Raw genomic sequence first — 16,432 nt, 5'->3', positions numbered from 1 at the left:
CAACTCTCAGCTAGCATTCCTGGCCCTGTGCTGTGTCCCACAGAGAATCTTCCTGCACCTGCTCATGGTGGGTAACAGCTGTGTCCCCACCCCACCCCTGGGGTGGGGTGTGTCTCTGAGCCCTGTTGTGATGAGAGACCTAAAGGCGGAAATGGAAAGCCAGAGTCTCCTCCTGGCTTTCCTGGTTGGCCTCAGGTCCAGAATACTCTCTCCTTCTCCAATACCAAAAATCCTGCCCTGCATGTCCAAGATGGCCGTCTCTCACCTGTCACCCTTCCTAGGACACCAAAGCAACACACCAGAATGCCGGCTGTGGGGGGTCTGGACCTGACCAGCACCCTCCTCAGCCCCTCCACTTCCCACCTGCCCCCACCATCCCTTCCCAAACTTGCACTGCCTAGCAGCCACTGAGTTCTGCCTCTGTTGCCATGGCAACAATGTGGCTTCTCCCAAGTGGGAAGCTGGTTGCCAAGGCCCTTGTTGCCAAAGGCTATAACAGCCACCTCGGTGTGTGAAGAGGGGGGTGAGAGCTGGCAGAGGGGTGGAGGGTGGCCAAGGGAGGCTGGGAGGGAAGGAAGCAGGGGGGTCTCAAGAAATGGGAGAGTCCAGGTATCCCTCCCTTCTGGCTGGAGAGTGGGTAGGGGAAGTGCTGGGCCCTGTAGGAGGGGAACAAGTATCTCATAGCATCTCAGTGACTGTTCCTTGGGGGTAGTAGAGGGAAGAAAGGGGACCGCCACAAAACACACCTGGACAAGCCCTCTACCCAGCAGGACCAGGCACTCCAAGCCCCTCCCCAATGGAGGAACGGCTTTGATTCTCCCCAACTTCAGAATAACAGCCCCCAGGAATTTCTATCTTGCTTGCTCATGTGTCTCAGCCTCATGCGCACAAGCTGGGCCCAGAGAGAGCCCGTCCCTGTGGCCAGGAACAGCATTAATTACAGCGTTGCAAACCTCCACACATCTCTGCCCTGTGGTTTGTCTCAGAGCACATACTTAATATTCCTTGTCAAATGCTTCTCTTTGGAACACAGCTTCCATCAGTCAGCAAGAGTTGAGGTGGACAGCGTCAGGGCTCATTCCCTTCCAGAGGAGGGCCGGCTGGGGCCCTTGGTCCTCAGGGAATGCCACCGAAGCAGCTCGCTCTGCCCCACAGTGAGCACGGGGGCCTTGTTCTGCTGAGCTGGCATGTGCATGTCCAGCCCACAGGCCACACAGGCAGCCACCGTCCAGCCTTGGCCCAGAGAACAGAGACAGCTTCCTCCCCAAGGCCCGAAGGCTGAGAGAGAAGATGAGGGTGTCCAGCAGGCAAGGGGAGCTGACGGCTGGTAGATGAGGCAGAGATAGCAGCAGGTGGGGCAGAGGGGAGCCTAGTCTGAGAGGGTCCAGGACTGGAAAGAAACAAGGGCACCAGAAACAGCCAGGTCCAAATTTCCCAAGTCCGGCTCCCCCAGCAGTATCCCAAGCAGAGCCTGGCCCACGACACTCATGCCTGCTGGGTACCCCCTCCCCCAAAGTCCCCTCTTCCCAAACCCAGAAGAAAAAGCAGGTGTACCTACCCCGGGTGCCAGCCCCTCAGGTGGGGTGGGGGAGATGCTGTCCCCGCCGCCCTGGCTGCGAGCGCTGAGCTGGGGCGACATGGTGGGCGACTCGTCGATGTACGGCATGGTCTCTGAGCCCTCCGGGGGCCCCTTCTGCTCCTCATTCCCCTCTCCGTCGTAGTCGTCTGCCCCGTAGCTGAAGTCTGAGACAAGGAACAAGAAAGGCCACTGAGAGTCCTCCACAAGGGCTGCCAGGGACTGGTAGCGCAGTGGGCGCCGGCGGCGGCCCCCGGCTGCCATGCTCCGGGCCGCAGCATCCACGGCCGGGCCTCGCGGGCTGGGGAGCCCAGCAGTTCAGGGGCTGCTGGGAGCCAGGGAGGAGCGGCGTCGCGGGTGCCACCTGCTTAATAGCATGTCAGTCGCGTATTCCGAGCTGTTGTTTCCTTCGCCTCCTGCCTAATTCCAAGTCTAAAAATTAACAGTGGGAGCAGGAGGCAGGACGCTTCCAACTCTCCTCTGAGTCACCATTTTGCTTTTTATAGGGAATAGGAGGTGGGGGCGGGCCCAGCTATGTCACTTCCTGAGCCCCTCCTCCGAGGGTACCATTTCTACCCTGAGGCCCCCATCCCTGGTTGAGAGGGGCAGAGCAGTTTTCAGGGTGGGGACTTGAGGAAGGGACCCAAGGGAGCCCTAACCCCTCCAAACAAGGCCTGGGGCAGGACGGGGCACAAGGCTGGCAGAGCGTGGGCGCAAAAGAGGCACAGAGGCCTGGCAGGGACTCGATTGAACACAGACGCCTCAAAAACCAGCACTTATTTCTATCATTTCAATGTAGGCTCCCTTGGGAGAAGGAGGGAAGAAAAGACTATAGGGAAGTCGAGTTGCTGTTAGCCCCCTGGGCTGCCAGCACCACACAGGCTCCAGATCCCACGCACAGACACCCCTTCCCTGGGTTCCAGGGCAGCACCTCAGAAAGGCCCCTAGTCAAACCCCAACAGTAGGGTCTCTCCCACAGCAGGGTGAGGGACCCTCCCACTTGCCCCTTCCCAGCCCTCGGCTGGGCCTGTTCCATCGTCTACTCCGCTATTACTTCTTCCAGGATGTGCTCCCTGGCACCCCAGCTCAGAACGCCTCCAGCTCATGGCCTTCCAGTGCCCCTGTTGATCCTGCTCATTTGTCCCTCATCCCCTGGGGCAGAAACTGAGTGTCTCAGCCATCACTGTGTGCCCAGCACCATGGGCCGACATGCAGCAGGACCTCAGGAAATGTGTGCGGAGGGAGTGAATGGGCAGAGGAACGCACTGCCCCTCTCAGGTCTAAGGCTTGAGCCAAGTTCTCCACTGGGGCCTGGCTCCTCCTCCTCTGTCATCACACACCAACCCCGGGGCAGCCGGCAGCCTGAGAACGGTGTCAACAGGTCACCAGGGCGTCTGGCCACAGCCACACTCAGTGCAATCTGGCCCTTTGGCAGCTGAGAGCTTCCCCAGCCTTGCTGCACCTGCTCCTACCGACTTCTCCAGTCCCGGTGCCGACAGCCCATTAAGCTGTCAGGGGACATGGCTGTTATCTTTTTCCCAGGGCGGACACACGTGTGAAGAACCACAGCACCTAGTGATCCAGCCACTGAGCTGTGTGTCTGCCATGGACCCAGGGGATAGGCTCCACGCCCTATGAGGCTGGCAGGGAGTGAGCCAACTTGGCTACTTCCAGGGTTCGGGAGGGAAGAAGAGGAGCGCAGCATCCGGTCTGCCTGAGCCTGGCACTATGAGGGGGCCTAGCTGTTTGCTGAGACCTGTTCACTTTGGAAAAGCACAAGGAAGAAACGAAACATCATGTTAACTCGCCATTTCTCCTCCAGGAGGCTCCAGGCTGCCCTATTTCTCCTGGAGTCAAGGCTGGGAGTGTTAGCTAAGGTGAACCCGGGCCTGGCCAGAAGTTCAGATTCCAGCAGGCCACACCGACTCTCCTATACACTGCCCAATTCCCAGATCCCGTACTCTCGGGACCTTTCCCAAGGGCAGAGGTAGAAAAGACAGCAGGGAAGGTGTTGTGGTTTACCTCTACCACACAGCCTGGAGCTGGCTGGGCCACAGCAGGGTGGGAAGGTCTCTGCCAGCCTCCCCGCGGTGTGCAAATTCAGCCTTATCAGAGTAGTGGCTATGCACAGGCATCTGCTGCTCCTGTCAACCTAGCCACATCTGGGAGGCTGTTCTTACTACCCCCCATGGTCACTGAGTCTCAGATTTGCACAGAGGATCTGAACCCAGGACTGTCTGTTTATCTCCAGGTGCCATCTTTTCCCTTTGAATATCACTAACCTTCCAGAGAAATCTACAGTCCTCCTTGTCAGGGGAGGCTGACCAAAGAGGAAACAGGGAGTTGAGAGGTGCTAGCCACAGGAGTGGGGAGGCTCAGGAGTGGAGGGAAGTGCCCAGAGAACTCTCTGCAAATGTTCTTAGACACTTACCCTTTCATTCCAACCTCCACACGACCCTGACAGCTCAGGAAGCTGGTCAGAGACCCAGGAGACCCCTACCAGGAAAAGGGATACAGAAAAGACAGAGAAACCAACCATCAAAGAAGGGCAGAAGCCTTCTGGGAATGTAGGAGGATGGAAATCTGCCAAGCATGGGCTTCAGCTGATAAAAGGTCATAGAAAGGAATGCTGAGTGGACCATAGCTTGGCCACTAGGTCTCAAAAGAAAGAAGGCAGAGGAGGCTGCTGACAGCCAATATCCATTTCTCTCCTAGTAACACAAGTCTCATTATAGTTAGAGTAACAGTGTGCCCAGTGGCTAGCTAAAAGACTACTTTTCCCTAGTGTTGTGGGTCATAGGATTAAGTTCTGACCAATGAGATGTGTGAAACTTTGAGAAAGGCTGCTAAAAGAGATTGTTTTAGCTGCAAGGTATGTTTTGTTTGTTTATTTGTTTGTTTTGGGTCCTCTTCATGCTTCCACCTTCTGTTGTCAGTTTGAAAAGCAGATGGAATGGCTGGAGCTCCTGCAGCCATATTAAACCACGAGGAGAGAGAAGCCGGTGCTGAAGATAGCTGAACAGAAAGCTAGGAATCTGGGCCAATGATGGCATAATGAACCAGCATACCACCCCCGGACTGTCTACCTCTGGACTTCTTTTATGAGAGAGAGAGAGAGAGAGAGAGAGAGAGAGAGAGAGAGAGAGAGAGAGAGAAGAAAGACTGTTATTTAGTTTTTATGTTATATGCATTTAAACCTAATTATAACTGATTCAGATGGTTTTCCCTGACATTCTGTCTGCTTTTCCTACTGCCTGCACTGTCCCTTCTAAGTCTCTTTGGTGGAATTCTCTTTCTTTGCCCACCCTTTAAAAATTGGTATTCCTGATATATCCTTACAATAGAACACTGCTCAGCAATAAAAAGAGACAAACTACTGATACAAGCAACGACAGAAATGACTCTCACAGACTCCTACAGACTCTCACACTAAATGAAAGAAGCCAGACACAAAAGAGCATATCCTGTATGGCTCCACTTATATGAAGTTCTAAAACGAATCTATGGCTGAAAAAAAAACAGTGGTTGCCTCTGGGTGTGGGGTAGAGACAGAAGTTGACTGTAAGGGGCACAGGGAACTTCCTGGGGTAATGGAAATGTTCTGTATCTTGACAGGGATTTGGGGCACACAGGTTGATTCATTCATCAAATAGTACACTGAGGATTTGTGCATGTCACAAAAAATTGAACTCTAGTTAATGACACGCACGCTTATGTGTTGAAGTTAAGTGTACTGATGTCAGCAACTTACTCTGAAACACATAAAAAAATAAGATGGGCTGAGGATGTGCAGAGAGATGGATAGATGTGTGATAAAGCAAGTATAGAAAAATGATAATTATAGACTCTAGATGGTGGGTATGTGGGTGTTCACTGTACACTTCTTTAAACTTTTAAGTATGTTGGCATTTTTTTAGAATAAAATGGTAGGAAAAAATTGGTGTTTCCCAGGCTTCTGTCACTCCTACTTGGTTCCTTCTCTCAAATCTTATTTACACGCCAGGGTGAGGTCTGAGCTGCAGACCTGTCTCTCTGATTGTTTCTTGAACATCTCTACCTTCTATGCCAGATCAGTCAGGCTGGAGACCTAGGAGACGTTTCAGATTCTTCCCTCTTCCTGCTCCTCACCTCCTACACCCTGAACTGTACTTCCTCCTCCCTGCCCTCTCCAACTCTTATGAGGACAATTCCAACACTCTCTCCCCTGTTCAAAATTTAACAGTTCCCCATTCACTTCAAGGTGTAGCCCGAACTCCTCAGTTCAAGGTCCTTCACAGTCACCAACTCTACCTTTACAGGGTCATAGTCTTCTGCCCTATAATACCTAGGTCCCTGTAGTAGGTTGAATAGTAGCCCCAAATGTGTATGTCCAAATCCGAACTTTGGTACCTGTGAATGTGACTTTATTTGGGAAAATGGTCTTTGCAGATGTAATTAAGTTAAGGATCTCGAGATGATACTATCCTAAACTAACTGAGTGGGTCCTGAATCTGATGATGTGCCCTCATGGGAAACAGGAGGGGAGAGAACACAGACACACAGAAGAAAGCCATGTGGAGATGGAGGCAGAGACTGGACTTATGCTGCCAAAGTCAAGGAATGGATGGAGTCACCAGACTTTAAAAGAGGCAAGTAATAATTCTCCCCCTAGGGCCTTGGCTGGGAGCATGACCCTGCCTACACCATGATTTTGGACTTTGGCTTCCAGACTGTGAGAAAATAAATTCCTGTTGTCTTAGGCCACCAAGTTTGTGATTCTTTTTTTTTTTTTTTTTTTAAGGTAGCCCTATGAAATGAATACAGTCCCCAAACACACAACACCTCTGGACCTTTGCACATGCTGTTTCTGTACCTAAAACACCGTCTTTACCCCAGTTCACCCAGTGAAATTCTATTTAGCCTTCAAATCCAGCTCAGTTGCATCCTTCTCCTGTGAAGTACTTGTCTCCAGAATATATAAAGCAAGTATGAGAAAAAGATGAATACTTAAACTTTCTAAATGAGTCAGAGAAATGAACAGAAAATTAAAGAGAACTACAAATGCCCAACATTGTATATGTATATGTGTATATATAAATGTTAACCTCTCTTGTAATCAAAGAAAATGCAAACTTCCATTTTTGCCATTTTTCTATCAAATCAGCAAGGATTAAAACAAATACGCAGAGTTGTCAGAGAACAGGCACTCTCAGAAACTCTTGGAGGGTATGTATAAGTGCCACAACTTTTCTGGAGTCAACTTGGTAACTGCTATCAAAAGCTTTAATAGGCGGTACAACTTTTTTTTCTTTATTGATTTATAAAGAGAGAGGAAGGAAGAGGGAGAGAGATAGCAACATCAATAAGAGAGAATATCGATTGGCCACCTCCTGCATGCCCCCCCCTACTGGGGATCAGGTCCACAACCTGGGCATGTGCCCTGACTAGGAATTGCAACAGCGACCTCTGGGTGCATGGGTCGACACTCAACCACTGAGCCACACCGGCTGGGCTAGGTGGTACAGCTTTTAACCCAGCATAATCCAAGACTGTGTCCTAAAAAATTAATGCCAAGTATACATAAAAATAAAATTAAAAGGTTATTAATCATAGGGTTGTTTATAAATGTAAAATATTAAAAACAACCTAAATGATTAATTATAGGGAATTGGTTGGGTACATTATGGTATATCTCCAAGATGGACTACGTAGCCATTAAAAATCATATGGATGATGTACATCATCTTACTAAGTGAAAAAGGAAATTAAGAATAGTATGTATAGTATGACATTACACTTGAAAAAGTAAAAATGTCTGTATGTGCACAGAATAAAGACTGCAATGCAACAACATAAAACAATTATAAAGCATACAGATTCTAGGATTTTTGGGAGAAATTCATACATGGTCTCTTCTCTCTAGGACAGTACCAGACACTGCATGTCTCCTACCTAATATCCATCCTCCCTGCTTACTTAAAAATTTTTTTTCCTTTATTGATTTTAGAGAGAAAGGAAGTGAGAGGAGAGAGAGATAAAAGCACTGATGAGAGAGAACAGAGATTGGCTGCCTCCTGCATGCCCCCTACTGGGGGATCGGGACCACAATCTGGGCGTGTATCTTGACCGGGAATTGAACTGGTGATCTCCTGGTGCATGGGTCGACGCTCAACCACTAAGCCACACCAGCCGGACCCTGCTTACTTTATGCTGGCTTTATATGAGGTGGTAGTGGACCCAGTCCCAGTCAAGAAACCTACTTTCTCTGCCTCTCTTACAATCAGGAGTGGCCATTTGACATCATTCTGATCAATGAAACCTAGGTGAAGTAGAATGGGGACTCTGGCAAGGCCTTTGCTTTGCTAATGAAAAAAGGGCTTCTCGCCTTGAACTCAGATATGATGACTGGAGCTACAGCAGCCACACTGCTGCCATGAAGAAATGATCAAGAAAGAACATTTCCCTGACGCTGTTGAGGCGCTGAACCACACTAGAAACAACCTACCTCATTTCTTGCTAAGTGGGAAATATAAGCCCTTATATGTTGGGTTTTCTGTCACTTAAAATGAACACCTTCCCATGTGATATACCCTTACAGACCAGTAGAGAAAGGCCGTCCAATAAGTGACAAAGCATCCTAGATGCTATGACAGAAGTACCTCGCAGGTGAGGCAGAGAGGAGGGAGCAGGCAACAGTGTGGATAAGGAGATGGCTGGAAGGGCTTGGGTGATACTTGAAGGGAGGTGGTTTATCACTGTGGCTAAGAGCAAGGATGCTGGATCACACGGCCTACGTTCCAGTCCAGGCTCCATCACGTTCTAACCTCTTTGTGCTCAGAGGAGTGCCTGGTACAAGGCAGCCTCCTATAAACGGATAGTGAAAGGTTAAACCAATGAATGTGCAAGAGAATGACGAAGGGATTGGGCGCACAGGGCTGCTGCGAGGATCAAACCACATATCGCACACAAAGACTTAGTACGTAGTAAGTACCCAATAAATCTCAGCTGCTCTTATTATTATTAATTGCATCTTGAAAGATGTGTGGGTGCTTGCCAGGCAGATGGGGGACATAAGCAGAGTTCTAGGCAACGAGAAGAGGCTTGGCAAAGGCACAAAGTGTGAAACAGCAGGGGCCCTTAAGGGGGCTATAAATAGGCCGGTGGTTAGAACACTGAGTGAGCAGGAGGGTGAGGGGGCAGAGAGTTCTGGTGAAGTGGGCACAGACTAGCACGCCGAGGGCCTCCTGAGCAGGGCTAAGAGTTAGGTGGGACCATCGATCAGGACCACGCCCGCTGCAGGGTCTTGCCCGCTACATCATTGCCGAATCTCTCTAACTTGAGACAATTCCTCCCCATGCACATGTTCCTCTGCTGCATTTCAGTGCAAGCAGAACCCTGTGACCTCCGGATCTCCTAGGAGTCACGCAGATGGGGACCACATGTGAACACAGGGTTACCTATTCCAAGCCAGTAATGGATGGAGCCTGTGCCTGATGACAGGATATGAGCCAACCAGTGACAGACCACAGAGACATGCTCTTTTGAGCAATGTGAAGAGTTGGACTGTGGGGAGTAGGTTAAACCCAAATGACCAACCCTCGTTTCTACTATCTTAAGCTCTGGTAGACCCAAGGGGGAGAAACGGGTAACCAAGCAGCTGGAGGCACACACGGTTACAACCTTCCCTGACTGAGACTGTCCAGCACCAATGACCAATGGACACAGTCAGAATACATCTGGTACCCCCAACACCCAAACTGATGCTGAGGGCAGTTTGGGGGATCTTTCCAACCTCTTGTTGGATACTCTAAGAACCTGTGAGTGCAGGATACAGTTCTAGATATGGAATGGCCCAGCCCTCTCAACAGGGGTGATACAAAGGATGATATTAGGTGATAAACGTATTTTCTGCCCTGGAAGTGACGATGCAGTGGGGGAGGGGAAACCTTGGGAGAACAACTGAGGGAAGCCCAGGCCTGATCATCATTCCCACAGAAGTAGCATTAAAAGTCTTCAGAGAACATCAAAATTCTCTGTATGCCACACGCAGCATCAGGTGGTGATAGGATCTCCCAGGGTGACTGCTGCATGCTCACTATCCTTGGTGCCAAGCACTGGGCTGTGCACCACCTCATTTCACCCTCAGAGAAACCTCAGGATGGATGAATCTCACAAACATTATGCTGAGCAAAGGAAACCAGACACCAAAAAGTACATGCCGTGGGATTACATTCATATGAAGTTCAAGAACAGACAAAAACAGCCTGGCTGGTGTGGCTCAGTGGTTGAGCATCGACCCATGCACCAAGAGGTCACCGGTTCGATTCCCGGTCAGGGCACATTCCCAGGTTGTGGGCCCAATCCCCAGTGGGGGGCATGCAGAAGGCGGCCAATCAATGTTCTCTCTCATCAATGTTTCTATCTCCCTCTCCTTCTCCCTTCATCTCTCTCTAAAATCAATAAAGGGAAAAAAATTGAAAAAAAAAAACAAAACCAGAAAAAACAAATAAATGGGGATAGAAGTTCATGGTGGTGGCTACCTGGGGGTGGGTGAAAGAACACAATGGATGTTGACTGAGAAGGGGCATCAGGGAACTTTCTGGAGTGCTCAAAACATTCTATATCTTGATCTGGGTGGTAGTTACAAAAGTAGGCCTATGTAAACGTTCATTAAGCTATATGCTTAAGATTGGTGAACTTAGCTCTAGCCAGGTGGCTCGTTGGAGCATTGTCCTGTACACCAACAGGTCGTCAGTTCAATTCCTGGTCAGGGCACATTCCTAGGTTTCAGGTTAGATCCCCAGTTGGGGCATGCGTACGGGAGACAACAGAGGGATGTTTCTCTCTCACACGGGTTTTTTTCTCTCTCTGTCTCTCCCTCCCTCTCTCTATAAAATCAATGAAAAAAACATATTCCCAGGTGAGGATTAAAAAATATATAAAGACTGGTGAACTTAAAAAACTTTGGTGTGTCCTGACAGATGTGAGAGAGGAGGGGAAGGAAGAAGCCGGTCCTAGGAGAACAGTGCTGCCAAGGAGCCGGGCAGGACTGGGCCCTTTGGTTCCGGGCACTGATGGTCAGACTGCTGTAGCTAAAGCCGAGGTCCCAGGAGCCCTTCTCCTGGATGGGTATTATCCTCCCAACTTGCTATTCCTGTTGCTAACTCCCAGAAAATGATTCCACTCCCAGCTCAGATCTCCCCTGGATGCCAAGCACTGGATTGAAGTCTGCACGGACGCTGTTGTGAAACTGCACACGTGGTTTCCTGATGTTGGTCTATCCACCAGGAGAGGCATAGATCTGCCTGTTTCCTCCCCAAATCCTCTAACTCCTCCAAATTCCTCCTCAAACTAAGCTGGGTCATCCCCACATTCCCAGCAGGCCAGTACACTGGCTGGACTTAGCAGTTAGGCACCGTTTTGAGGCTGACAACCCCTACAGTGACCCTTGTCTCCTTCACACAGCTGAGGGGTACACAAGGCAATGAAACTTGGCCTCCCCCTAACCCAGTAGAAGCCAAGACCCCAAGGCAGACTCAGAGTCCAGGGTCTTCATGCCTGTACCAGAGTTGGGCTGCTGCAGAGCTGGGAGAACTGGCTCTGCAGATCACCAGCTGTTGGCTGAGTCTCTCTGAGCTTCTGCTTCTTATACTTGAGATGGGGATAGTAACGCCCGTGTCGCAGGATGGTTGTGAGGTAACATTAAATAACACTATGTAGGTTAGAGAACTCAGGCAGCATCTGGCAAAACAGTCCTCAATAGAGGCCAACTGAAGGGACAGGAGAGCAGACACCCTCAGGGCCGTGACCCGAGCTGACCCAGGAGATACCACTGGGAGCCCCTTAGTGGTGGTAAAGCAGGAAATGAGGCCCAGCATCTTTGCCGTGAACAAGCCGCCTCCTTCTCAGCACCCTCTGTTCTACGACTGATGGGAGAGGAGGTGAGGAGCCAGGACAAGGCTTTGAGTCAGTCTCAGGCAAGTTCCAATCCCAGTATCACCATTTAATAGCGCTGTAACCTTAGGCAAGTTACTTAACCTTGCAAAGGCTCAGTTTCCTCATCTATAAAATGGGGCTAACACTGCCCGGCCAGTGTGGCTCAGTGGTTGAGCGTCAACCCATGCACCAAGAGGTCGATGGTTCGATTCCCGGTCAGGACACATGCCCAGGTTGTGGGCCCAATCCCCAGCGGGGGGCGTGCAGGAGGTGGCCAATCGATGTTCTCTCTCATCGATGTTTCTATTTCTCTCTCCCTTTCCCTTCCTCTCTCTCTAAAAAATCAACAAAGAGAAAATATTTTAAAAATAAATAAATAAATAAATAAAATGGAGCTAACATAAAGACTATACCTTACACATTTTTTGTGGGGTTGCAGTGAGAAAACATATGCAATGCAAGGCGCTTGGCTCAGAGCCAGTGCTAAATAAACAGTAGCTATTATCATTACTACCCTGGTCCTCTTCCTGAGCAGTAAGTGCCCTCAGGAATCTCTTAGTCCATGAAAAACAAAAAACAAAACCAGGGCTCCAAGCCAACTCAATGGTTCATTGGTTAGCCTACATTCAGTAGGCTCAACATCAAGGCAGGAGCAATTGGAGAACAGTTTAAATTTTTATTTATATATACATATACATATACATATACATATACATATACATATATTTATATAGTTATATATATTTTTTATCCTCACCCGAGGACATTTTTCCATTTTTTGTTCAGACAGAGTGGGAGGGAGAGAGTGGAAGAAAGAGGGAGAGAGAGAAAGAAACATCGACATGAAAGGGACACACTGAGTGGCTGCCACCCACACGACCAATCAGGGCCGGGGACAAACTGCAACCGAGGTTCGGGCCCTTAGCGGGAACTGAACCTGGGTCTCTCCGGACCGCAGGCCAACGCTCTAACCACTGAGCCAAACCGGCCAGGGCGAGAACAGCTTAAATTTTAAACTTGAAGATATCAGTTCCGACTTTGATGCACACTGAAATCCCCTGGGAGTTTGGAAGCTACCGGTGTCTGGTTCCCAACCTAGAGATCCGTATTGAATTGGTGTGGGGTGGCTGGGGCAGCAGGTGGCTCTAATGTATTGTAAAGCTGAGAACCGCCAGTTTAACACAAGGTCGAATGAAACTCTGCAACAGCCCAGGAAGCCATCGGCTGGGCCATATGAGAGGCACGGAAGAGGTTTCTTGTAAGAGAGTTTAAATTAAGTCTTGAAGGCCTTGGAGGTTTGCGGGGGCAGAGCAAGGAGGTGGACAGAAAGGCCTGTGAGCTGATTATAAATGTTGGCAGACAGAGAGGGCAGCCTCTGTCCCAATCAGCCTCGGCCTACAGCAGCCACCTGGACCACAGGATGGCCTCCTCTCATCGTGAGGCCTTCAGGTAGGTCTGGAGCAAGGAAATGAACTCAGTAAAGGGACAAACTGGAAGACAGGGCAGCGTCAGCGCACAGGCTCATTCCTAGAGGTGCAGCGCGTTGCTGGAGCGCTAGGTTCTGGCTCCACCCCCGCTGCTGAGAACACACTAAAGACCCCCCGCCCGGGTGCGGCTCAGCCTCTCCGGTTGCCATGGAGATGCGACCGCTCCTCTACCTCCAGGCTCCCTCCGCTAGGGAGGCAGCGACCGTGGCCGCCAGGAGCAGCAGCTGCATCTGTGTCCAGCCTCAGAGATGGCTCAGAAACCCTGTCACCTGCACCGTATTTTATTTACAGTGTACACAGCAAGCCCTCAGCCGGGATCTCATTTCATCCTCACAACCCGGGGAGGATGTCAGAGTAGATATTACTCTCCCGCTTTACACAGGGAAAACTGAAGCTCAAAAATGTTCTGGGTCTTGTCCGGAGCCACCTGCTAATAAACAACTGAGCCACAACTTAAAGCCCGCTCTTTTGGAGCGAGTCTATTAAGCCCGCTCTTTTGGAGCGAGTCTATAGCTTTTGTTTGTTTGTTTGTTTTTTTGTTCTGATAGAGTGGGAAGGAGAGAGAGAGAGAGAGAAACTCAACGTGAAAGGTACACATCAAGTGGCTGCCACCCGCACATCCCAACCTGGGCCGGAGACAAACTGCAACCGAGGTACATGCCCTTAGTGGGAAACAAACCCGGGTCTCTCTGGACTGCAGGCCGACGCTCTAACCAAACCGGCCAGGGCTCCATTGCTTTTTGTACGTTGACATCATCTCCTACCTGGGCAAGAGGAGACTGCTAATTACTCGATAGGAATGCCCACTAAGTATATAGGAATATTGGTGCAAATGGCCAGATGACCTTGCCAGAAGGGACAGAAGTTTACTTCATGCGTAAATAAGCAATGGCTACTCAGCAAACATCTCCTCATCATATTATGTGCCAGACACAGTGATTGGAACAGACCCCAAGCAAGACATGGCACCCCCAGCTCCACTACCAGTATCCCATCAGCCAGTCAATAGGATACAATGAGTTGTGCCCCAGGCCAGAAGTCAGGTGGATCTGAGTTCTACCGGCTTCTGGCAAGCTGTTCATTTTCTGAGAGCCTCCACTTTGTCATTGTAAAGGGAATGACACGGCTGCCCTGTCCCTTCCACAGGGCAGCTCTGCAGATCAAGGAGCGATACCAGAAACCATGAGTATTCCACAAACAGTGTAGCATTCCATTAAGCAGGCAAAAAAAAAAAATTTCCTCTACAAAGTCAAGTTCATATTTCATTTGGCCTTTGGTATATTCTGGCTTCCCCACTAGGTGGCAGGAGTCTGGAGAGCAAGGACGGCCCTTTTCTAGTTATTTCGTATATTCATGGCACTCAGGACAGTACTCACACACAGTAGATGCTCCATAACTGCCCGACTGGCTGATACAATGCCCCAAAACTCCTCCTAGTCTCTTCCCATAGCATCCAATTAATTATTTAGGGTCTGAGGCCAGGAGGTTACTCTCACAAATCCTACAGGAATTCTAACCCTTGCTAGAGTTAACAGCTTTAACTTGCCTTCTCCTTCCCCTCTGAACTATCGTGAACTGATAACAAGCAATGATGCTGGACTGATCTGATTTAGGGTTCAGCTCTTCTTCCCTCCCCCACGCTGGTGAAAAATGCTCGCTGAAGGGGAAGCAGCCAGAAGGCAATGAGGAGGGAGAATCAAAGGACCATTATGACAATGACCTTCGAATCCGATCCCACTTATCACCCGCCTGGGATGGACGGCCTCCTCCGAGCCCCTCTCCCATATATGGTTTCATGAGTCCTTAGGGTATTTATGAAAAATTAAATGATTCTCAATCTAGTGCTGAGAAATAGGAAGGGACAATTCAGAGAACAGATTAGTAATATAAGGTCCAGAGAGGTCAATAAGACTCTCAGAGCTGCCTTATACGTTGGTGGCAGCCAGGATCAGAATCTATGCCCCCTTGCCTTCCACCTCAGGGGCTCCCTTCAATCCCAGAGCCAAGAGGCTCCAGGCTCTCTGCAGAAGTCAAACAAGACATTCCCAACTTGCACTTGCTTGCACACCCTCACGTACACCCACAGAAACACCCTGTACTTCTGCCATTGCTATCAGGAGGCCAGACTTGCTGACATTCAGCTCAAGCTGCTAGCTCTCCACACAGAGCCTCCCTGGACCTTAAAAGGAACTCTACTATAGAACAGGGCCATTAGAGAATACCTCAAAATTCATGTCCTTCTCCCCTCCCCCATCTCCGGAGTATCAGTGGTTTGACCTATTCCAGCTTCCTTTTGTCTCCTGCTGAGAGGAGATGAGAGGATCTTCCCCAGTCAATGGCCCCTTCCTGAAACATCACCTTCCTCTGGGGTGGTGCAGTGCCACGTGAGGGTTGAGCTGGGGAAAGGCAATGTGCTTCGCCCAGCCAGCTCATTTCTGCTCTTTGCTCTCATGCACACACATATACCCACACCCACAGGCACATACACAGACAGACCTGCCTTCTTAAGGCCCTGACACCTTCTGACTCCCAATACTCTGGTCAGCCCTCATGCACACTCCCCATTCTCCTTCTTCCCCTGCGGCAGTGACCTTGGAGACCATGGATTCCAGATGGTGCAGCCTCCATGGGGCTGGGTTCCCAAGTGAACATGTGAAGCAGAGGCCCCTGTCTATCTGTGATGGACCAGTATGAGCAAGCAGTACATCTTGCTTAGGTTAAGTCACGGGGATTTCGACTACCTTGGTTCCGCAGCATGACCAGCCTGCCCCAACACACCCCCACTCCTCCACGTAAGGTCAGCCAGCCAGTCCCCAGTCTCAGGGAAACTCCACACATACATCCCAAAGCATGACCGTCCCTTGCTCTTAACACCACCAAGCTGGGCTCCTAGTGAACCACATCCATCCTCCTCCTGTACGGGAGAGAACCAGGAACCCAGCAACCTCTTCTGAGGGCTGAGGGAAAGAAAATCTGGAATGCCGTCAGCCTAGTGTTTGGCAGAAGCTGGCACCAGAGGGCCAAGCCTTCCCCTGGTGACCTACCCACTCTCCTGGGGCTGAGTCAGTGGGCCCACCCCTGACCAAGCTCCAAGGACAGCCTATTGCTGATGTATGAAGTAAGCCCCAAAGGAGACTGGGAAACACCCATGTTCATTGCAGCATTATTCACAAGAGCCAAGAGGGGGAAGCACCCCAAGTGTCCACTGATGAATGAATAAAGTGTGATCTACACACACAATGGAACATCATTCAGCCTTAAATAGGAAGGACATTCCACAATGCTACAATGCGGATGAACCTTGAGGACATTTTGCTAAATGAAATAAGCAGTCACAAAAATACTGAAAGAATCCACTTATATAAGATACTTAGAGAAGTCAAATTCATAGAGACAGAAAGTAGGATGATAGTTGCCAGGGGCTGGGGTGGGGCACGCAGGGGGTTATGAGTGT

General features: G+C 50.0%; 1 protein-coding gene across 2 annotated transcripts in view; it reads right to left on the bottom strand.

The window, feature by feature from the left end:
* ABR (ABR activator of RhoGEF and GTPase) overlaps positions 1–16,432 on the bottom strand; it is a 188,509-nt gene that overhangs the window by 96,779 nt on the left and 75,298 nt on the right. For both annotated transcript variants that reach the window (XM_036267646.1, XM_036267648.1), the window contains one exon: positions 1,559–1,743. In XM_036267646.1, the coding sequence (XP_036123539.1) occupies positions 1,559–1,743 (185 nt within the window). The remainder of the gene's footprint in view (positions 1–1,558; positions 1,744–16,432) is intronic.

The sequence above is a fragment of the Molossus molossus genome, unplaced genomic scaffold (genome assembly GCF_014108415.1).
Source record: "Molossus molossus isolate mMolMol1 unplaced genomic scaffold, mMolMol1.p scaffold_m16_p_19, whole genome shotgun sequence".
Lineage (NCBI taxonomy): Eukaryota > Metazoa > Chordata > Mammalia > Chiroptera > Molossidae > Molossus > Molossus molossus.
Note: the sequence above shows the minus strand (reverse complement) of the source record. Positions and strands in the feature narration are given on the sequence as shown.